The 24069-nt window shown below is 45.1% G+C and overlaps 1 protein-coding gene across 1 annotated transcript; it reads left to right on the top strand.

The window, feature by feature from the left end:
- Positions 1 to 342: 342 nt before the first annotated feature.
- On the top strand, positions 343 to 22786 carry CHRNB3 (cholinergic receptor nicotinic beta 3 subunit). Its single transcript, XM_028713068.2, has 6 exons — positions 343 to 853; positions 7023 to 7174; positions 7846 to 7890; positions 17136 to 17245; positions 19679 to 20552; positions 21364 to 22786. Exons 1-6 carry the CDS (start codon positions 799 to 801, stop codon positions 21505 to 21507), a joined length of 1380 nt encoding a protein of 459 aa, XP_028568901.2. The 5' UTR covers positions 343 to 798; the 3' UTR covers positions 21508 to 22786.
- The last annotated feature ends 1283 nt before the right edge of the window (positions 22787 to 24069 follow it).

Here is a 24069-nt window from a genome sequence, read left to right as displayed (position 1 = left end):
AGATGGGCAGGGTACAAATAATAAATTATTATTATTATTATATTGAGGGGTGGGTCTTTAGCTGTCACACAGTCCTGCTAGGGCTCACTTTAGTGCTGGACTTTATTGGACGGATACCTGCCTTTCCTAGGAACACCCCCAGATCCTACAGAGCCTGACCCTTCCTTTGTTATCCGAAAGCTAGCTCCGGATACCTGTTCCCCTGGACTACTATTCCCATCATCACCTCGCTTTTGGAAATGCTTTGATGGGATTTGGAGTCCAACAACGTCCGCAGTGCCACAGTTCCCCCATCTCCATGCTACAGTCTTAGTCTGTTTTGCCATCAAGGGCATCACACTTTACGATTCCCATAGAGCAGGGGTGTGCTGCAGTGAACGTATTTGAACAGCTGGAGGAGCACTTCCCATTACTTATCAAATAGCAAAGAGATTACGACCAGACATTTATGGAATTCAAATCAGGTTCTAAGTTGCTTGGCTCTGTCCTAGGTGTTCTTTGAATTTAGCTTTCAACAGTACCTTGGTTATCCTGGATAAGCAACGAGGCAGAGTTTAGGACCCAGGGATTATTCTTATTTTTGGCTTGCAGCCTGTGACAGCTGACCGAAAATCAATGAAGTGTACTTTAAGAAGCTTCGCTGTGGTGCAAGATAAGGCTCAAATGCTATTCTTCCTGTTTCCAGCCTATTAGCCATCACAGTTTACAGTAGAATCACTGTGTCTAAACTCGTATCTTTGGATGGAAGTTGTTTGCCTATGAAAAGCAAGAGATCCAGCCGCAGATGTGGTTGCGAGGATGGGGCTTCCTGCTTTTATTATAGTGTCCCTCCTTCTTTGTACTAACAGTTCAGGTAAGTGCAATTTATTCAAATCAAACGTAAGTGCTTGAACTGAGACTGCTTGCAACAACAGAGAGATGCATCTTAGGTACTAAAATTAAACCACTGCCTTGTGTTCTTTAAGCATGTTTGAAATACTTTTGTTTGTGTTTGTGTGCCCAAGCAAAGGACTTGGAAAGGAGAGAAAAAATAAAATAAGCTGCACTGGTTAGCCAGTGACTCATCTTAGTATTGCCATCTTCTGATCAACAGCCTTGTCTTTGAGAAGACTTGAGTAATTAAGCGAAATTATGATGATCTCACTCATCATAACAAATAACAAATGCAAATGTTGTTATTTAGCACAGGTAGTACACATAGTGCATTACAGAGAAACATGAGAAGAAGGCAGGTCTCTGCCTGAAGGAGCTTACACACTAAATTTAGATGAAAGGGAAAGGAGGAGGTGGAGCCAGGGCAAGAAGGGACAGGGGTGCCAAGTTGAATTAAAATGGGGGGGGGGAGGTAAGCCCCGCCCCACATAATTGGTCACATGATGTGGTTCATGCAACCATTTGAATGGTAATGGCCATCAATGGGGTGGGGGGCTCAAAATACTTTATTGGGGTGGCTGAAGACCCCTCAGCCCCTAGGAGTTGGCTCCTATGGTAAGAGATAAATCGAAGCAAATGCTGCTTCTTTCTCAAAGTGCCAAATTGATTAGATAGCATGTGTGAGAGAGGTTTCTTGTTGCTGTTAAATGGAAATACTAGCTTTTACTAAAAAAACACCCCAAAACCTTTTAGTGGGAACTGCAAAAGAATATAAGTACCATTTGTCTTTTTCACAGAATGCCCATTATTCATGTTTGTACTAAATGGACATTCATTTTGCCAGTCATCTCACAGCCTTTTCTATTTGCTTTTCATTTCTCTCCCTGTCACCCTCTCCACCCCAGAGCTCCAATGGCCCTTTCCCCAAAGTCTGGAAGGTGATAATATTGTTTGCCAGTCCCATATGAATGGGGCAGCCTTTTCCAGGTTCAATTTCCTTATGAGGAGAAAGTACTGGAGGTTCTAGGGTAATCCTGTGTGAGTTTACTGGGAATGAAATCCCATTATCGTCAACACAACTTACTTTCATGTCATTATTCCTAGGGTTGGAATCGTATGGTGTTTTTGTAGTACCTGTTTGTTACCTTTCGTTTCTAAAATTTGCTTCCTGTCATATGTATCTAAAAGAATCTTCTGCATGATTTAAAACATATACACATTCAAACACAAGAAAAAAAGCAGAAGAACAATATATTTACCAGTGTACAGGCTGAGTAGGCAGGAAGCAAGCAAACTGTGCTAATTCTGAGGCAGCCTCAGAAACCTGTCTTTGCAGCCTTTTCAAGCTTGCTAATAATAATACTTAGCAGCTATATCTTTGAGTATTCCAAGCATTTCACATGCATTATTTCTGCAATCCTTAAAGCAAACCAGTAAATGGGCCATTTGGTGTTATTGTCCTGCTTTGCCAGTTGTGGGAGGGACTCAGACTGAGAGGTCATGGTTTCCCTAAGGCCACATAGTGACTAGTGTGGTCATGGCGGAGTTAAGATGTGAACTGCAGGAGCAATGTCTGCAAATCCCAAATATAGTCAACAATTTGCATCGTTGTGGATGCATTTTTACACCTAGGAAAGAATTTTCATAGTTTCAGTTGTGTGAAAACACAGCCCAATAAAATAGGGCCTTGTGGGAAATCCACCATGGACAAGTCTTGTTTCAAAAGTCTCGCATTCCTCCCTGCAGACTTGGTGTGAATATATGTCTTGTCTCTGTGTAGAGTGGTACCTCTGGTTATGAACTTAATTCGTTCTGGAGGCCCGTTCTTAACCTGAAACTGTTCTTAACCTGAAGCACCACTTTAGCTAATGGGGCCTCCCGCTGCTTCCGTGCCACCGCCGTGCGATTTCTGTTCTCATCCTGAGGTAAAGTTCTTAACCTGAGGTACTATTTCTGGGTTAACGGAGTCTGTAACCTGAAGCACCTGTAACCTGAAGCGTCTGTGACCCGAAGTACCACTGTAGATCTTAAAAAACAAAACAAAACACAATATTCATGGACTTGTCCTCATACATGCACATGGATTCTGGTGTAGGCAGTACCATAGGAGGCAGGAGCGGAGGAAGGGGTGTGGTGGGGGTATACCGCCCTGGGTGTTTTTGCTGAGGGGGGTGACATTTGGTGCATCACCCGCCCGCGACTCCCAAGCCTACCCCAAGCCATTGGGGGAAGGTGGGAGCTGCGCCGCTTTGCTGGTGGATTTCCCCCCTTCCTCCTTTGTTTTGACAGCTCGGGGGAGGCTTGGGAGTCGCAGGTAGGCGGAGTACCAAATGTCCGGCATTGGCAGCTTGCTCCGCCCCATGGACAGCGCTCTCTGCCCCTGGCTGCAGGGCACGCACACTGCTCCGTACACCCAAGCGGCTATCCCACGCTTGGGAGGGCACCCTCCCCACCCCCCTCAGGAGTGCGCCTGCCCTGGGCAGCGCAGGCATATGCTCCGCCGCTGATAGGAGGTTAATGTTTTGACAAAGACCTAATTTATACATGTACAACGTGTATGTGGACTTTTAATATGCAGTCGTTTGCAAAATTCCTGGAGGCTAAAGTCCTTCCATGGATGGTCAACTTGCCATCATACAGCACAATCCAAATCATGCTAAGAGGAATAAGTCCTATTGAATTCAGTGGGGCTTACTCCCAGGTAATTGGGGTTAAAATTGCAGCCTTAGATTCCAGTTGAGGGGCAGAATTCAGACAGCCACTACTGAATATCTGTTCTGGACACATTAATGACTAAAGTATGAAGTAAAAAGGTAAAGGTAAAGGTACCCCTGCCCGTACGGGCCAGTCTTGCCAGACTCTAGGGTTGTGCGCTCATCTCACTCTATAGGCCGGGAGCCAGCGTTGTCTGCAGACACTTCCGGGTCACGTGGCCAGCGTGACAAGCTGCATCTGGCGAGCCAGCGCAGCACATGGAACGCCGTTTACCTTCCCGCTGGTATGCGGTCCCTATTTATCTACTTGCACCCGGGGGTGCTTTCGAACTGCTAGGTTGGCAGGCGCTGTGACCGAACGACGGGAGCGCACCCCGCCGCGGGGATTCGAACCGCCGACCATGCGATCGGCAAGTCCTAGGCACTGAGGTTTTACCCACAGCGCCACCCGCGTCCCACAAAGTATGAAGTAGGAAACATTTAAAGGGAATTTATTATGATTACGGTAGTTCTCTCCTTTTATGACTCAGAATTACCACAGCAATGTTATCAGCACAATACATTCACCTTCATTTCCTTAAGTTGAGGAATTTGTGCCTTTTGACATATTTCTCTCATCTGTCTGTCTGTCTGTCTGGCTATCATCTCTATCTATCTATATCTATATCATCTATCTATCTATCTATCTATCTATCTATCTATCTATCTATCTATCTATCTATCATCTATCTATCTATCTATCTATCTATCTATCTATCATCTATCTATCTATCATCTATCTATCTATCATCTATCTATTTGCAGCCATCACATTAAATGTCATTATTCAAACAAATTTTCTCATTTTATAGAGTTTAGGAGATTAGTTTTCCCTCTCCTCCCTGACCTCCCACATTTTTCTTCCCCTATAGCCAACTGTATTCACAGCAATCTAGATAGTACTTACACAGCTGGTTATACTTTCCAGGCTATTATCCCTGTAAAGAATATGATACCAGTCGCTAGACCCAGCACTCATTGTTTAAAATGTGGTGTATTGCCTTCCAGAACCCCCCCCCCAATATCAATCTTTTTGCTCATCCGTGAATTATGTAGGTCTCGTGAGTTGTCCAGTTATAAAAGTGCTCCTTGAAGGGACCGGAGGCAAAGCAAGATGGAACGCCTGTACTAAGTGAATGGTTATATGGGAGGCAGTGGAGCATTGCCCATTAGGGTAAGTGGGACACTGTCCCACCAAACTCAGGCAGGAGTCCTCCAAGCCTTCTTTCTTACAGCTAGGGACATCACAGAATTATGATGAAAATGGAAGATGGTGGTGAATGGTTTCATTTCTAAACCGCTTTATACAGTGGTGCCTCGCAAGATGAAATTAATTCGTTCCGCGAGTTTTGTCGTCTTGTGATTTTTTTCGTCTTGCGGCGCACGGTGTCGGAAAAGTTTTGGAAAAGCTTCAAAAATCACCAAAGTCTTCAAAAACCTCAAAAAAGGCTACCACACCGCGTGCTATGAGTTGCTCCTCGAAGTCAAGTCGCAACTGTATTAACGGTGTTAAGAAAAAGGAAACAAACTTGCAAGACGTTTCCGTCTTGCGAAGCAAGCCCATAGGGAAAATCGTCTTGCGAAGCAGCTCAAAAAACAAAAAACCCTTTCGTCTTGCGAGTTTTCCGTCTTGCGAGGCATTCGTCTTGCAAGGTACCACTGTATTTTAAAGAGAAAATCTCAAAGTGGTTTACAACGCATTAAAACATCAAATAAAACAATCCGGGGGGGGGGGGAGATTACTGAATAAAGTAAAAGATGAATTGCAGATTTAAAACAGCATAATTAGCAAGAGAATGAAATATTATCTGAAGCATAGAACACATCTGCTGCTGTTGCTGCCAATCCTGTTCTTGGTGGGTGGCAGCTGTGGAAGTTGAGCTTGATGATCTAGATCTGTGCTAAGAGACAACCAAGATGATCTCTGGTGTCTTCAGCAGCCTAGCTTTTTTAGCTGGAGTCAGTCAGGGCCCTCCCCTCCCAGGCCAGGTGGAAAAGGCCAGCAAGGCAGGGAGCAGGTTTTCTAGGATTCACAGCCAAGATGTTCACTTATTTGTCCCATGTCTGCACCAGCATCAGTCTGGAGAATAAAACCCATATTCGCTGTTGTTGTTATTTTCATTCCACAGTCCACAGTGGACAGTGAGATGAAGGTAAACTGCAGCAGAATGGAAACAGTGCTGTATTTTTTAAAGACAGGATGGAGAACAATGCCTTCTTACACTCCTACTTACAACCAGTCCAGAGAATGGCACTGGCTGGCTGTCAGCTTTCTCCTCCTTAGTCTCAGTGTGGTCTTTGTAGAAATCAGCAGGGAGGAGAAAAATAGAATTAATTGGCTCTGTCTGTCATTGGCTCTGGCTGCACCCTACCACTCTAAATGGACACCCAACATCACTGGTAAAAGGGAATTTTGGCAAGTGCAGATTGTCATACAAGGTGTGAAAAGCCGCATCTGCCAAATTTTTATACTCTATTGTATTGTTAAAGTTTTGGGAGTTCTGGTCTCCTGGTTGGCTTAGTGTGGCTGAAACATAGGGATGGGGTAATCCTAACTATTGTTGTTTAGTCGTTTAGTCGTGTCCGACTCTTCATGACCCCATGGACCAGAGCAGGCCCGGCACTCCTGTCTTCCACTGCTTCCCGCAGTTTGGTCAGACTCATGCTGGTAGCTTCGAGAATACTGTCCAACCATCTCGTCCTCTGTCGTCCCCTTCTCCTTGTGCCCTCCATCTTTCCCAACATCAGGGTCTTTTCCAGGGAGTCTTCTCTTCTCATGAGGTGGCCAAAGTCTTGGAGCCTCAGCTTCACGATCTGTCCTTCCAGTGAGCACTCAGGGCTGATTTCCTTAAGAATGGATAGGTTTGATCTTCTTGCAGTCCATGGGACTCTCAAGAGTCTCCTCCAGCACCATAATTCAAAAGCATCAATTCTTCAGCGATCAGCCTTCTTTATGGTCCAGCTCTCACTTCCATACATCACTACTGGGAGAACCATAGCTTTAACTATACGGACCTTTGTTGGCAAGGTGATGTCTCTGCTTTTTAAGATGCTAACTATTACCCTCTTTTTAAAAAGTGCTTCTTGTTGGGGACAGCAAAAAACAAACAAACAGCATGTTTTGGAAAATAATTCTAAGAAAACGTATCAAAATGGTACCTTTCTTGACTACATCCAGATCTTCCTTTATATGTAGACCTTCAACACAGGCTCATCTATTTTAGCTCCATCCAACTGAGCTGTCATTCTGAATTCTGCATAGTCCAGGGTTTCCCTATGACTAGTAATTAAACTGAGCACATATTTAAATTGTCCTTTGCCTGCCTGCCCATCCACTGAAGTCTCACATGGCAGAATATTTCCGTTCTTTCAATAATTCTTAGTTTTGTCTTTCAGCTTTTACTGTGTTCAGCTCATTTGCCGAGAATGAAGATGCACTTTTGCGGCACTTATTTCAAGGGTATCAGAAATGGATCAGGCCTGTGAAACATGCCAATGATACCATAAAGGTGTACTTTGGATTAAAGATATCCCAACTAGTAGATGTGGTATGTAATCTATTTCTCTGGGTCCTCCTTTCCTTCCTTTCCTTCTATAGAGCAGTTCTGCTACATTTTAAGAATAAAGCAATTACCACCCAAAAATCCTTTGGGCTTTCAGAAACAAAATGGGAATAGGGATGCAGCAATATGTCACACACATTTTCTTTTGGAAAAAAACTTACTCATACTGTACATAGTGTGCCCACAGTCAGTTAACATGCGATCAGATTATCCTCAGATCAGGAAAATCTGAATTGAATGTAGTAAAAGGGTGGTCTACCAGTTGGATGAGGATATCATGTGGACAGCATAAAAAAGAGAGGGATGCAAGCAGTTTCAAATCCACATTAAACTCCCATGTGAGTGTAAATAAGTCAATCCAGGGGCTAATCTATACTGGTGAGTTATAACGTTATAAATGTGTCATAAAAATGTGACATCAGGGGGTGCTGTACAGCAGTCAATCGAAAATTGCATTGAAAGCTATATTACTTTTTTCTTAGTGTTTTTTTAGTTTAGTGTAGATCCAGCCCTTAGGTTATCTCTTTAACACAGGGACTGTCCTGGAAAGTGGAAACTCTGAAATGGTTGCAGACTCTTTATTCTTGGAGAATGCTGGGAGGTTGTCCCCCCCCCCCCGAAGAATAAATGATTTCTGCTTATTTCCCCCTCCACAGGATGAAAAGAATCAGCTGATGACAACTAATGTATGGCTGAAACAGGTAAGATATATGAAAACGCAGTCAGTGTAAATGTTCATCATTGACAGTGAATTTTTACAGTAAATGCTCATTAATGGTCTCTAAAGGCGATAAATCTATTGCACTTGCAAGGCCGGCCCACACATGAGGCAAAATGAAGCAACTGCCTCAGGCCGCAGGATCCACAGGGGCAGCAGACCCCGATATAGATCTTCACTCCTTCCTTGTTCCTGGTATAGATCTTCACTCATCTCTTCTTCCTTGGCGGGAGGGGGGACACCATTTTGTTGTGTGCCTCAGGTGTCAAAATGTCTTGGCCTAGCTTTGTGCACTTGTACTACAAAATGGGGAGGGGAATTGTCTAGTAAACAGCAGTTTTCAAAATATGGAGTCTAAAGTGGCATAAAAAAGAGTTCTCCTGTCAGCTATCCCACCACAGCAGATAATTCCCTTCAACATCTCAGGGTAGTCTGACCTGAGGGAGCCAGCCAGTGGCGTAGCGTGGGTTGTCAGCACCCGGGGCAAGGCAAGCAATTTGCGCCCCCTAACCCGTGGATTTGCGCCCCCTAACCCGTGGATTTGCGCCCCCTAACCTGTGGATTTGCCCTAACCCCAGATGTTGCGCCCGGTGCGCCCGGCCCCCCCTGCACCCCCCACGCTACGCCACTGGAGCCAGCTGTGCATTTCAGTCTTCTAGAATACATAGAGATGTTTGCAGAAGTTCTGTGGCAGACAAGCTGATGCAGAAAGGGTTCTCTGAAGGAAGACTTTGGGGGAAGCCATGACTGTTGATAGTGATATGATATTGCTTTAAATGCACTGTGTAGATGAGGCCCCAGTCTAGAGGAAAGGAAGAGGCACCCCTAGAAACTTAGAGTGTGATCAAGGGAGAGATGTCAGCAACTGTCTTTTATATGGAAGCTGTTTCCTTGGGACTGGGTAAATAGAAAGCATTGGAGCATATACATGTTTCCTTCAGGATAACTCGGAGTTGGCAATGCGAAGACATATGGTGTTGTGCTATGTTTATTAACACTTCATCTCCTCAGCTGTTTTTTCTTTTTTTTTAAAGAAAAGCTAATGCCTAGGGACAGATTGAGTTTATTAGTTGAGGTTTGTTTTTTTAATAAACACACACACACACACACACACACACGTGTATTTGTTAATATTATAAGTTTTGTTTAGCTTATTATTATACACATGGCTGTTTACATTTGGTTAATATCTCGTAATTGTGAGTTTTCCCGACGTGTTTTACGATGTAAGCTTTTTCCTGATATTGTGAGCTCTTTGAGCATGGTTTACAGTGGAAAAGAAGGTCATACTGATTTGAGATGGCCCGAATGTGTTGCATTCAGGAAGTTTTAAATGTTCGATGTTTTATTAAGTTGTTATATGTGGTGGAAGCCACCCAGAGTGGTTGGGGCATGATGATGATGGCATAGTGAATCAGTGGTGGACTTTGGGCTTTGAAATGTCAGTGGTGGCCTGTGCCACCTGTTGTTCATCATTGTTGCTGTGTTCCCTGCGGTGCCCTCTCAGCTTGGCGCCCAGTGCAGGCAAACTGCTCATGCTCCCTTAAATTCCCCTCTGAGTGTACTTCGTACCTACGGGACCACCTCTCCCACGGAGGACCTTACGGTCTTCAAATAAAAACATCTTGGAGATCCCGGGCCACAGGAAGGTTAGGCTGGCCTCAACCAGAGCCAGGGCTTTTTCGGCTGTGGCCCCGATCTGGTGGAACGCTCTGTCACAAGAGACTAGGGCCCTGCGGGACTTGACATCTTTCCGCAGGGCCTGAAAGACAGAGCTGTTCCACCAGGCCTTTGGCCAAGGCACAGTCTGACCCCTTCTCTACTTCTGTAATCTAGCCCAAAGGTTGCCATTAATTTGATTCTGAATTGATTTTAGAATGTATTTAAATTAATTGATTGTGATTTTATGTAAACTGTGCTATTTTTACTGTTGTTAGCTGCTCTGAGCCCGGCTTTGGCTGGGGAGGGTGGGATATAAATACAGTGGTACCTCAGGTTGAGACTCTTTCTGGCACCCTGGAGAAGAGGAAGCAGATACAGTGGCACCTCGGGTTAAGTACTTAATTCGTTCCGGACGTCCGTACATAACCTGAAACTGTTCTTAACCTGAAGCACCACTTTAGCTAATGGGGCCTCCTGCTGCTGCCACGCCGCTGGAGCACGTTTTCTGTTCTCATCCTGAAGCAAAGTTCTTAACCTGAAGCACTATTTCTGGGTTAGCGGAGTATGTAACATGAAGCGTATGTAACCTGAAGCATATATAACCCGAGGTACCACTGTAAAATATTATTATTATTATTATTATTATTATTATTAGTGCACTGTCCCCTTAAGTCCAAGCCAGTCACCACTCTCTCCCTCTTCTCATATCTTAGGGTAGGTGTGGGGAATCTTTGGCTCCCCAGATGTTGCCGAACTACAATCCCATCACTCCTGGTCATTGGTCATACTCTCATCACCCCCATGAAGCATGGCCAATGGTCAGGAATAATAGGATTATAGTTTGGCAACATCTTGAGAGCCAAAGGTCCCCTGCACCTCTCATAGGACAATCTGTAGCAGTCCTTGGGCAGTATGATCCAGCCAGGAAGCCGTGCAGAAAGCTACTTAATCAAATCAGTTGAGTTTTGCCATCAGCTCGAATTCTTTTAAAAGGTTCAGCAGAGAACTCGCTGCAGTGGCCATGCTGGTTCCTGTCAGCCAGAAATATATCTCTGTGGGCTGATACCCCTTCTGTGTGCACAGCTTGGGGTGGGGTTGGGGAGATCTGCTGAAGCAACAGCCTTCTTTCTGCCTTGCACCAGTTTGGATCTATCCCACTAGGACTGTGAAACAGGGCCAGAGCCATGGAGTAGAGGGAAGAGCTATAGTGTCCTGTTCTCCACAAGGACTTGTCAATCCCCGTCCTTGAATTTTCAGCTCTCATTTTGGAAATGTCACTCATCCTTTCACGTATGGCGATTTAAGGAAAACAATCAGTCACACAGGAACTGTTCTACAATCACCTAGAGGCTCAGTTAAGACATCAATGTCTATCTACTCCAGTTTCCAGGTAAATGAGTGGTGGTGACTGAGAAACACTTGGCACTTTCAAATGTTAACATTTGAATTATTCGTATTTAACTTAAATCAATTTTCATTTGCTTACAAATTAGTCTGTAGAGTGACTCTTAAGTTTTTGCTTCTCCTTCTGCCAGATATTTGCCTCTGGGCTTGCTGAACTGGGGCTGAGGTGAGCCACCAGAATTCAAAATAAACCAGAATCTCACTTTCTGAACTGCTCCCTAGCTCCTTACGTGCCTGACTGCAGCTCAACTTGTACCCCAGGATAAGGCGTGTAAACATACCCTTTGCTCACTGTCTTGGCAAGGCAGACCACACCAGCCCTTGGGGACTATTCTTTCTCTCTTAGAGGGCACAAGGGTGATTGGCAATATCATCTGATCAACAAAAGCTTTCTTCAGTCAATGTAAAAAGACAAAATGGGGAGCGGGGTTAAGCTGCAAGTTGCTGCTCATATATTGGAATGTGCTGCCGTTGTGCAGTGATTTATACTAAGCTGCTCTTCAAGCGGTCAGCAAAACGGGTGACCGTCCTTGCCTCCTGACGGGGAGTGGAAGATTGTGACTTTTCCACACAGTCTCTGGGGAATTCCCAGTCCACATACTGAGGACCTAACTACATCTTGCATTATCCCAGGGCTTGCCCAAGACATTTTGGAACCTGAGGTGAACCACAAAATGGCGTCCCCCCACCAGGGAACATGGAGGGAATAAAAATCTACCTCAGGAACAAGGATGGGAGGACACGAGCAGCGCCTCCAAGAGGCCACTGTACAGGAGGCACTGAGGGGGGTTGCTGAGGAGCAGGCAGATCTGGCTTACAAGGAATGGGCTATGCATTCCTTGGAGGCCAGATCTGCAATCCCTGTGAATTCTGCCGCCTGAGGCGGTCACCTCATCCTGTCTCATGGTTGGGCCAAACCTGTGTTAGCCACTTACCTGTGACTTTATGTGCCTTGGATTTTTTTTGTTTTTGTTTTTTACAGCATAGTCCCCTTGAGCTGAACGGGAACCATAGTGTGGGGAGCAGGAGGGAGAGATTTAACCCATTGCTTACTGCTATGATCCCTATCCAGATTGGGGGCTCTGTACCTGCAGTTTGAATAGAGGGGGAAATTTTGCATTGAAGTGAATGAGAGTTTCCCCCTAATGAAGACTGCAAGAGGTGGGAGGAACCTAATATAGATTGGAATCACAATGGGGATAAAGAGTTAATGTCCCATCCCCCCGCCAACTGCTAGACAATTTGTGTAAGACAACCATGCACTTAAAAGTAAAGCACTGCACCTAAAATAATGTATAGTTTGCCCCTCAGAAGAACTGTTGCTGTACGTGAATCCATAACCACAATAATTCGTTGTGGGCCTTAAAATGTGGTTAAACCTGTCCACAGAGAAGAGCACAAAAGTAAATGTAGAAGTCTTGAAGAAACAGGCACAATGGAAAGTAATGGAAAGAGTTAAAGATGTGTCAGCTACTTGAAGAGTATAATTGATTATTAGCATCTGAAGTGTGTAAGCATTAAAGAGGAAGATGACTTGAGTACATTATACAGAGCAGCTTAACTAGGAATAATGATAGGAAATTGAGAAACTGAGGGTCTAACTGCATGTTGCAGGCAAATCTGTGGAGCAGAGCTTAATGTTGACATTAAAAACAAACATACACTCAAGGCTAGGATTTTGAGAGGAGAAGCACTTGCTATTTCACCATTCTAAATTGTTGCCCAAGTGGCTTCCACCAATGTGGTTCAAAATGCTTGTAAACACAACTTTTGAGCACTATGTGTGTGTGTATGTCTACATGTGTATGTGGTAAGCCCTATAAATGCAAGCAATTTGGAGCAGAGAAATAGAAATAAAGGCAGGGCCGGCCCTACTAATAGGCAAAATTAGGTGACTGTAGAAAGTCTGATGGCAATGGCAGCAACCCTGCCAGCCATGTCCTTCTATTGGAGAGCAGGTGTCTGAGCCACACGGCCTGTTCTGCACCCCCTGAACTAGCCCACTGCTGCCATGTGCAATGATGCCAGTGTTGAAGTAAAATCCACTCCAGTCAAGTTCACCACATGGAGTAGGGAGTGGTGCCATCTTGTCTTTCGACTCAGGCAGCAAACTATCTTGGGCCAGCCCTGGGGAGAAGGTTCAAGATGCACAGTGGGACATCTTTCTTAACAAGTTTGTATACAATCAGGCTACCTGTGTGGTGTAGTGGTTAAGAGCGGTAGACTCGTAATCTGGTGAACTGGGTTCGCGTCTCCGCTCCTCCACATGCAGCTGCTGGGTGACCTTGGGCTAGTCATACTTCTCTGAAGTCTCCCAGCCTCACTCACCTCACAGAGTGTTTGTTGTGGGGGAGGAAGGGAAAGGAGATTGTTAGCAGCTTTGAGACTCCTTAGGGTAGTGATAAAGCGGGATATCAAATCCAAACTCTTCTTCTTCTACCACTTCTCATGACACTGTCACAAGGTTGCGCCCGGTTACAGGTTATTGTGTGCTCATTACTTCCTGTTGCTAGAAAAGGATCGAGAGGAGCAAATGTTTAATTTTCAACTCAGCATTGCCTGGCACAAACAATGCAAAGGCAATGGGCCAGAGGTAGAGAATGTTTGACCCTCCAGGTGTTGCTGAACTACAGCTCCCATCAACCTCAGCAAGTGCAGCCAGTGGCTAGGAATGATGGGAATTGTAGTTTAGCAGCTTCTACAGGCCCAAGGGTTTCCCTCACCAGGGGTAAAGAGAGCCCTAAATTTAGTCTACTGACCTCACACCTTCCCCACACCCAGAATAGTGTATTTGAGAAATCCATAACTACTCAGAAGTATCATGAGGTTTTTTTTTTGCAGAAGGGAGGATCTTGTAAGAGTCCTGTGCCTGAACTCTCTACAGGAAGATGCTTTCATTGCTGATATTGATTTTAGTAAGCTCACACATTCTTCCTTCTCTTGCATTCCCGCAGCACAACCTAAAAACTTATAAATAATAAATATAAGGGGAGAGGTGCTTTCCTTTCCTTTGATTATTACTGTAAGCATGATGCCACTCAGAGAGCCTGGTTTAGCCGCTGCAGCATGACGTCAACATATGGTGGTCAATTGACCAGAAGAAAGTGGCTTGGCTTGCTCTTGAGCCTTTAAGAGCACTTTGAGCTCTCCAAATCATCAGGGAAGCTTTGCACAGCAGCAGAGAAATACGCATTATACCTGCTAATGCCTGCAGATCAAGATGCTTTTAAAGGCTAAGTAGCAGAGAATAGTACTACTACTACTAGTAGTAATAAATATATAATAGTTTTTTTTAAAAAAATTGAAAGATGGACATTCAGATGGTCCATCTGATTCATGGATTTTCTTGTGAAAAAGAGCTGTGATTAACTATGCTTCAGTCTCAAAGGTCTAGATCAGGGTTTTCCAAACTTGGATCTCCAGCTTATTTTGGGACTACAGTTTCCATCATGATGGGATCATGGGAGTTGTAATCCAACAACAGATGGCGACCCAAGTCTGGGAAACTCTGGTCTTGATGGTACTTGTTGCCTCAATGTATCTTGTTTTCCCTGGGAGATCTCTAGCATGTCCACATAAAAAGCACAGAGCCCTGCTGGTCGAGGGTCCTGCCAAATGAATGTGTTAGCACTCAGCAGCCATGTCTTTAAAACTGCCTTTTGATGAGTTTTAGCCACATGCGCAGGTATTTGCAGAAGCAATTGTGTGGCTGTAACATAACCAGATTTTTTTATGCTGTGTCTGAGGCCAAAAGACCAGTGGCGTAGCGTGGGGGGTGCAGGGGGGGGCGGCCACACCGGGCGCAACATCTGGGTTAGGGCAAATCCACAGGTTAGGGGGCGCAAATCCACAGGTTAGGGGGCGCAAATCCACGGGTTAGGGGGCGCAAATTACTTGCCTTGCCCCGGGTGCTGACAACCCATGCTACGCCACTGCAAAAGACATACTAAGGGTGGTAGTGGTGGTGGGGAAAATAACTCAACATGAAGCAACCCAAACCTAAATGTAAGCAGTCCTGTGACTTATTTCATTCAAACTTAAGTCAAAGTGTCAAAGTGTTTGTTAATTTTCATAGGAACATTGGAAGCTGCCTTATTCCAAGTCAGAATATAGGCTTGTGGTTCGAGGACCCAATCCCCGCTTTGAGGAATAAAAACACGTGGACACAGTGTATAAGGTTAATGGGCAAGAAAAGGCCACAACTTTATTGATTACAGCAAGTGAGAAGGTATTGGCTTAGGCATTGGACCATGGAAAATTGACTCCACCCACTCGGAGAGGGGTGAGCCTACAGAGGGGTTATTCACCAGTAGGGGGAGCCTGTTGATGCTAATCCAACTATAAGCTCTCCCCTGATGTCACCGAGGGTCGTGCCATGGCCCCCCACCACACAGGCATCGGACAGGATCCATGACCACCGGATTCCTTTAACGGAATACCCAAATTTGAAGGGGTAGGCGATGGCCACACCTTGCCCTTCCACACACCAACAACACATTCCAATGCCTAACCGCCACCCGAGCCCAAGAGGCTCGCCGCCAATACCCTCACAGCTGTAGAAATGGGTGGAATGGCTGGTGCGGCTGTATCTTAAACAGCAAACCACGCCACCACCAAGCCACCCGGTTGGGTGCCTACCTGTTGGCGTGGCGCGCCAGCCAGGTGAATGGGGCAGGGGGCATAACACCTCCTGCATGACGCAGAAATCACGTCCCGCCCACAACACCTCCCCTCCGGGAGGAGGAGAGGCCTTATCTAGCACAGTACTGTCTGCACTGACAGGCAGCGACTCCTGGATTTCAGAGAGGACTCTCTCCCTGTCCTACCTGGGGGTGCAAGGGATTGAGTATGGGGCCTTCTGCATGCAAAGCAGTTGATGTACCCCATAGCTAGTGACTTCACATTCATTGATCAGAACGCTGGGAGATGAAGGCAAGTTTACTTCTTTCTTGGCTAGTGGGTAGAATATCAGTCACACGTTTCCCCTATATTTTCCATAACTAATGAATGGTAAAGACTGATGGCACCGTGGCAGGGATGCTGAAAGCAAGCAACCATTGCTTAGTTCTTCTTCTTCTTTGGCGATCACTCGTAGCCGAGTAAGATTGTCATCCATAAACACGGTTTTAACAGTCAGTCAATAGGTGACTGTGGAGGCCAATTTTGGACCCACATGTCCTTCCACAGTGGGGACATAGGTTTCCGGGTGGGAGTTGATCATGGTGAGGGTTTGCCAAGCGTGCCTTCCTCTTAGCGCATTTCTCTCTTTCGTACTGAGTTTAGGGGTCTTCAAAGCCCATGACACCTTTGGTAAAGGCTGTTCTCCAACTGGAGCGCTCGTAGGCCAGTGTTTCCCAATTGTCAGTGTCTACACTACATTTTTTGAGATTTGCCTTGAGAGAGTCTTTAAACCTCTTTTGTTGACCACCAGCATTACGCTTTTCATTTTTAAGTTCGGAATAGAGTAGTTGCTTTGGAAGACGATAATCAGGCATCCTCACAACATGACCAGTCCAACGAAGTTGATGTTGAAGAATCATTGCTTCGACACTGGTGATCTTTGCTTCTTCCAGTACACTGGCATTAGTTCACCTGTCTTCCCAAGTGATGTGTAAAAATTTTCGGAGACACCATTGAAGAAATCTTTCAAGGAGTTGATTGCTTAGTAGTAGAGCACTTTCATTGCATGCAACATTTCCCAGGTTCTTCAGTACCTAATAGGTTTATGTAGGGCTGTGGAAGACTCCCGTCTGAAACTTCTGGGAATTGCTAACACCCAGCACAGACAGTACTTAGGTGGTGGACTTGGCATAAGGAAGCTTTCTGTACTGTATTCTGTTTCCTTCCTTAAGTTTAAAAGAAATAAGCTTCCTATGTTCCTAAACTGGATTTGCTGGAAGGAATTTTTCATTAAAAATTGAGGCGAATATTCAGGACAGAGACCCCCTGCCCAGGTTTGGCCTGTCTGGTTTCTGTGAAATTCTGTGGATCGTGTTTGATGGCAACTGTAATATATGCTTCTGTGGGCTGAAACTGGATGCATGACTGGGACATCTTTGAAGCTGATGGATGCTACAGAATTATTCTAATTTGGTTCCTTAGAGTATTCAGCTTGTTGTGAAACTGACCAAGCAACAGTGGTGCTTTTGCTGATTATTGCAGGAATGGATTGACCAAAAATTGTGCTGGAATCCGGAGGACTATGGTGGAATCACCGCAATTCGAGTTCCATCTGAATCTCTTTGGCTCCCAGATATTGTTTTGTTTGAAAAGTGAGTATACAGATATCGACACTCATTTTTTACAGTACTTTTCGTTCTTGTGTGCAGGGGTCTCAGGAGAGAAGCTGAAAGGTAGATAATTTGTTTTCTTTGTATAGCAATATTTGTGTACTGTACGAAGCAGGTGTGGTAAACCTCCAGATTTTACTGAACTCAAACTCCCATTGGCTGAGATTATTAGCCACGCTTTCTGGGGCTGATAGGAGTTAGTATGCAGTAAAATGTGGAGGGCCAATGATCCCCATGTCTGGTACAAAGTAACATTAGCAAAAAGACAGATCTAAGTCTCAACGACAGGCATGGCCAAACTTGGCCCTCCAGCTGTTTTGGGACTACAACTCCCATCATCCCTAGCTAACAGGACTAGTGGTCAGGGATGATGGGAACTGTAGTCCCAAAACAGCTGGAGGGCCAAGTTGGCCATGCCTACTCAAGGAGCTTATAGTCAAAAAATTGACATACAAAATGGGTGGGTAGGAATAGTAGCAAGAATAGCAGAATAATGTGTACATATGTATTTGAAGTTACTTAGAGCTAGTGGCTGTAGGAGAATAGTAGATTATTACCCTTGCCTTCTCCACCTCTTTTCTAGCCCAAAACATGGTCCTATTCTCCTTGTCTTCCAAGGGCTTACAGTAGGCATGTCATCAGGGGACCAGCAAGTTGGGGTGGGCTGTGCCAGGAACTTGAGAAGGGGAGGGTATTATATGGTCTATAATGAGTTAAAAAAGATGTTTAAGTATAGTTTTCCCAAAATGCCGGAGGAATTTTTGCTAGGCTTGGTGGGAGAAGATATTAAGAAGATAGACCAAAGATTATATCTGTATGCAACATCAGCAGCTGGAGTTTTGATAGCCCAAAAGTGGAAGCTGCAGGAGATGCCGACGATAAGAGAATGGCAGATAAAGCTGGTTGAATACGCTGAAATGGCTAAACTGACACACAGAATTCGCAATCAGGAGGAGACGAAGTACCAAAAAGAATGGAGTAAATTTATGGTTTATATAAGTGAGAACTGTACAAATATGAAAACGTTGGCAGGATTGAAGTAAATCTTATGTCCTGGTGTAATTTTCAATTAAAGAAACTGTGAATCATAGATTGGAATAGGAAAACTTGTGGAAGGGAAGGGAAGGACGGAAGTCAACGGCCCTATGGAGCATAAAGTAGGATATATGTAATAAGACATGATGTTTTTGTTGGTTGGTGTTGGTGTTCTTAAATCTCAATAAAAATCATTTGGGGGGGGGGGAAGAGAGAGAAGGGGAGGGTGTTATAGACATGGAGTAAAATATTGGGGAGAGGCCCAGCAGTGTACCGTATTTTTCGTCCCAAAGGACGCTCCGTCCCATAGGACACACCTAGTTTTTTTGGGGGGGGAATAAAGGAAAATTTTTTCCTTTATTTCCCCCCCCCCCAAAAGCAGGTCGGGGAAACCGAACCAGGTCGAGGAACAGCGGGATGGTGGCACTGCGCCTCCCTGCTGTCCCCCGAGCTTGTGGGGCTGGCCGATGTCTGCCCGGCGCGAGGGGTGCTCTGCTTCAGGGCGCACCGCCCGCCGGGCGGCAGGCTGCTATCCGCAGCGTGGGGAGCCCTGCGGGGAACTCCTGCAGGGCTCCCCACGCTGCGGGTGTCTGCCTGGCGCGAGGGGCGCTCTGCTTCAGGGCGTCCCGCCCGCCGGGCGGCTGGCTGCTATTTGCAGCCTAGACATCCCTGCGGGACCTCCTGCAGGGCTGCCTAGGCTGTGGATGTGTTCCCGAAGCGCCAGGCGCTCTGCTTTCAGCGCGCCTGGTGCTCCGGGAAGCAGGCTGCTATCCGCAGCCTAGACAGCCCTGCGGGAACTCCCGCAGGGCTGCCTAGGCTGCGGATGTCTTCCTGACCCCTCTCGCTCTCCAAGCTTCAGCGAAAGCCTGCATTCGCCCCATAGGACGCACCCAGATTTCCCCTTCATTTTTGGAGGGGACAAACTGCGTCCTATAGGGCGAAAAATACGGTAACCTGCCAATATTTACAGTCGCCACAAGCATTTGCTCCTATTTGGTCATTCAGTAGCCCTGGAGAGAACAAAAGCATATTTCCAAAATGCCCTGTCTCTACCAGTAAACCTAGGACTCAATTCAGTAATGAATTTTATATTGTTGAGTAATTTTTGTTTTATTTATTGGTAATGGTGGTTTTAATGCTGCTGCCTTGGGAGCTTGTGGGTGAAAGGCAGATTACGAACATCTGGAATGAATGGATGAATAAGTACTAAAAGGCTGCTGAAACATGGAACAATTTATTGCAACCTGTTTATGATTACGTACCTGTCTACCATCTACCAAAGCAATGGGAAGCAGAATCAGAATATAAGAAAAAGCATTGGAAACAGCAGCTTGGAAACACTATTCAAAACGTTTTTCTTCCCTACTCTCCCCTTTCCAGTGCTGATGGGCGCTTTGAAGGTTCCTTGATGACAAAAGCAATAGTCAAATACAATGGGATAGTAGTCTGGACTCCTCCAGCCAGTTATAAAAGTTCCTGCACTATGGACGTCACCTTCTTCCCATTCGACCGACAGAATTGCTCAATGAAATTCGGATCGTGGACCTACGATGGCAACATGGTGGACCTAATTTTAGTCGATGAAAATGTGGACAGGACGGATTTTTTTGATAACGGAGAATGGGAAATCCTAAATGCCAAGGGGATGAAGGGAAACCGAAAAGACGGATTGTATGCCTACCCTTTCATTACCTATTTTTTTGTTTTAAGACGACTACCATTATTTTACACTCTCTTCTTAATCATCCCATGTCTGGGATTATCTTTCTTGACCGTGCTTGTTTTCTACTTGCCTTCTGATGAGGGAGAAAAACTCTCCCTGTCCACCTCGGTTTTAGTCTCCCTTACTGTTTTTCTCTTAGTCATTGAAGAAATCATCCCCTCTTCTTCCAAAGTCATCCCTTTGATTGGCGAGTACTTGCTGTTCATCATGATTTTTGTCACCTTGTCCATCATCGTGACTGTTTTTGTAATCAACGTGCACCATCGTTCCTCGGCCACCTACCACCCGATGGCTCCTTGGGTGAAGAGGCTCTTCCTTCAGAAACTCCCCAGGCTGCTCTGCATGAAAGGACATGTAGATCGCTATTCATTCTCTGATCCCAAAGGGACACAGAAAGAAAAGCCGACGAGGAAACATAAACACAAACAATTCAAAGATGGAGAAAAAGTTGTGATTGCTTTCCTGGAAAAGGCTGCTGATTCCATCAAGTATATCTCTGGGCATGTGAAAAAGGAACACTTCATTAGGCAGGTATGTTAGTTCAAAAACAGGCAGGTATCATCATCATCATCATTTATTATTATTTATACCCCGCCCATCTGGCTGAGTTTCTCCAGCCATTCTGGGCAGCTCCCAACAGAATATTAAAAACACAATAAAACATCAGACATTAAAAACTTCCCTAAACAGGGCTGCCTTCAGATGTCTTCTAAAAGTCAGGTAGTTGTTTATTTGACATCTGATGGGAGGGTGCTCCACAGGGTGGGTGCCACTGCCAAGAAGGCCCTCTGCCTGGTTCCCTGCAACCTCACAGTGAGGAACTGCCAGAAAGCCCTCGGAGCTGGAGCTCAGTGTCCAGGATGAACAATGGGGGTGGAGATGCTCCTTCAGGTACACTGGGCCGAGGCCGTATCAGTCACACTAAGTCAACATGGGGATTCTAGTCCAAAAAAAGGTAGGTTGACTGATTGTGCAGAATCAGGCCAAGAGTCTCTTAGCCCAGCATTTGCTTAATTCTACGTGATCTACTTGAAATTGGCTCATATCCATGAGTGAACCATGTTTCACCCTCTATCTACCCCGTTAGATATTTAAAAAGTGATTGTTTGCACCTGACTTGTGTTATGGCTTATGCTAGCTAAAAATACAATTTATAGTCATTTATAAATATCAAAGGCCACAGGGAGTGGTGTTTTTTTGAAAGGCAGAAACTTTGAGAGAACTATTCATGATAAACTTAATTGTTACACAAATTGATAACTAAATTCCAAGCGTATTTCAAAGCAGCTCTTCAACTGTGCAAAATACTTGTGAAACTCACGGCCATCATTTTCTTTTCTAGGTGGTGCAAGACTGGAAGTTTGTAGCTCAGGTCCTTGACCGTATCTTCCTATGGCTATTTTTGGTGGTGTCTGTGTTGGGTTCTGTTCTTATATTTACTCCCGCTTTAAAGGCATGGTTGCAAAGTGGAAGTAGTATTGTCTAGAAATAAGAACATGGGAATCTGCGGAAGGAAGGAAGGAAGGAAGGAAGGAAGGAAGGAAGGAACTGAATAGACTCAGAGTTAACACAGGTGCATACTGAACTGGAAACGACACTGCCACTGGTGGCAATTGGTATTGTTGATGATTGTACCCTCCAATCAACTTTTAAGGCTGAATCCTATGCTCGCTTACCTGAAAGTCCTGTGAACTAAATTGCATTTACTTCTGAGTAGAGAACCATAGGATGGCACTGTTAGCCTTTCAAATTGTTGCACAAATGAAGACATCCAATTCTGTATCTGTAGGTGTTTATCAGCTAATACAGATACAGTCGCCATTGAAAGATAAGCCTCTATGTATTCAAGCACATAAGCCAGACATATGTAGACCACAAACATATTGATTTTGCATCAGTTTAAACCATTGCAAAACCAAAGAATCCTTTGACTTGTAGTGTGTTGTGTTGAGGATTATCTGTGGGGAGTCCCTAACACTTCTCTGTCCCCAAGCACTTGAAAGACTAGAGAATGCCCACCATAGCATTATGTCAGTGGCATAGATGCACCCTATTTTGAAAGTTTTGTTTTTATTTTTAAATCATGTCCAAAATTATTAATACAGCAATATATCTTTGACACTGGGAAGATTTTATAGATATCTATATGAACTATAAAAACCATGTTAGTCCTAAAAGATCTGCATCAGTAGACCTTGCATAATTTCATTCAGCCATATTCAAACTTGGTTTCAGCACTTAAATGTACATATTCCATTTTATGCAAATTGTATGCAGAAAGGTGAGGTCTCTGTGTATTTGTTGCACTAAATGTGTTTTCAAAGATATTGAATAATAATATAAAGGCATAGGGCACTTGTGCATAAGCTTTATGAAGAGTAAGTATAATAAGCACAGATATTATATATCTATATCTATATCTAACAATTAATAACTGAGTTTACATGTATATTTATGCATACCACTCAAGTGACCTGTCATTATGAGTGACATCTCATATCTATTTTCAGTTTTGAAAACCATTCTCAGTTCCTCCTTTTGGTTTGCCCAGGTCTTACATCTGTTCTTGGTGCCCCTCAATTTCTGGAAACCTTTGCCACGTTTTAAGCAATGAATCATGCTGGAGAGATATGAGTAAGACTTGCCAACGAGCCCAGCAAGGGCATATGTATCTCTGTTGCCATTGGAGACTTGCAGGCCTTTGAGTGGTGTTATTTGTTTTTTGTTTTCACACATGTGGATTTCCTACCTCTCTGGATTTCCAGATGGGGAACATCTTTCACCCCCAAGAGCCACATATATTCATGGGGAACCTTATGGGGGCCACATACCAGGGGGTGGATGCAGTGGCGTAGCGTGGGGGGTGCAGGAGGGGCATGCCGCACCGGGCGCAACATCTGGGGGGGGCGCTTGCACTCGCAGCTCTCTGCCCCTACCTAAAACCCACGGGTTAGGGGGCGCAAATTACTTGCCTTGCCCCAGGTCCTGACAACCCACGCTACGCCACTGGGTGGATGGGGCCAGGGGGGGAGTAGGCAGATCAGCGGGTACGACTCTTACATTCTAACTTTGCAAAATTCAGGTGCTTTGATATTTACCCAAATCTCAGCCTCCTCCACCCAGACCAGCAAGAGGCATTTTCACAGTTCAAGGCACATTCCAGGCAAGCAAGGAGGTCCTAGAGCAGGGATGCTGAAGATGTAGCCTGAGGTCCAGATGGAAGGCTGCATTTGGCTTGCTGGCCTGAGGTTCCTCATCTCTGCTGTATTCAGATTATAACTTTCCAGGGTTGGAAGTGTAATGGTGGAGTTGACGTTGTGTGGGGCACACATGTTTATTTCTTCCTACACTATCACAGACTCCGATCCAAGGGGTTTTTGCAAGTTTCTGTAGCTCGTCAAGCATCACTGGATGAAACCAGTGCCAGCTCCTAGTAGTACCCCCAGAAGAATACTGTGCTCATTTTGGTGTGACGGTTGTGATGGTTCCCATGATGAGTAGCACAGTATCTGGAGTAGCTTAGAGCTGCCTGGAAAGATATTTTTTAAAAAACGTTTTTTAAGGACATGAAAATGTGAACGTATTCCATTAGTAGTGCTTTAAAAACAGGTGCTGGAGAAAATAGATGCACTACTTTCTCTCACCTTTACAGTGAGGCTCCCCCTCCCCTTATCCTTGTAAAGTGACCAGTGCTAGAGTGGGGGGAGGGATACTGTTGAAGGAGAGAGACCACGCTTCCATTGCTCTCCATCTGTGATTGCCTGTGTATGCAGCCTAACTGTGAAGCCGGTCACACACGGCTTCGGTGGTGAGCTAATCTGCCTGGCAGCAGTAAACAACAGCCAAGGAGCTGCCAGGTCTTGTAGACATCGCTTTGCGATCCAGTTCCACGCTAGTGAAAAGCATCAGCTGGGCTCAGTTCCCTCCAACCGTATTGCATGCTGCTGCTACTTAGTTCAATTTTTGGCACAAAAGGAACCCTAGATGCCGCAATAGTAGACAAGCATGCACACAGATAGGAAGGCCAAGCAGATCTTGGGGTTGTTCC

This window comes from Podarcis muralis, chromosome 17 (genome assembly GCF_964188315.1).
Source record: "Podarcis muralis chromosome 17, rPodMur119.hap1.1, whole genome shotgun sequence".
NCBI classification, from domain to species: Eukaryota; Metazoa; Chordata; class Lepidosauria; order Squamata; family Lacertidae; genus Podarcis; species Podarcis muralis.
The sequence above is the reverse complement of the archived record's forward strand: the minus strand, read 5'-3'. Positions and strand labels throughout refer to the sequence as shown.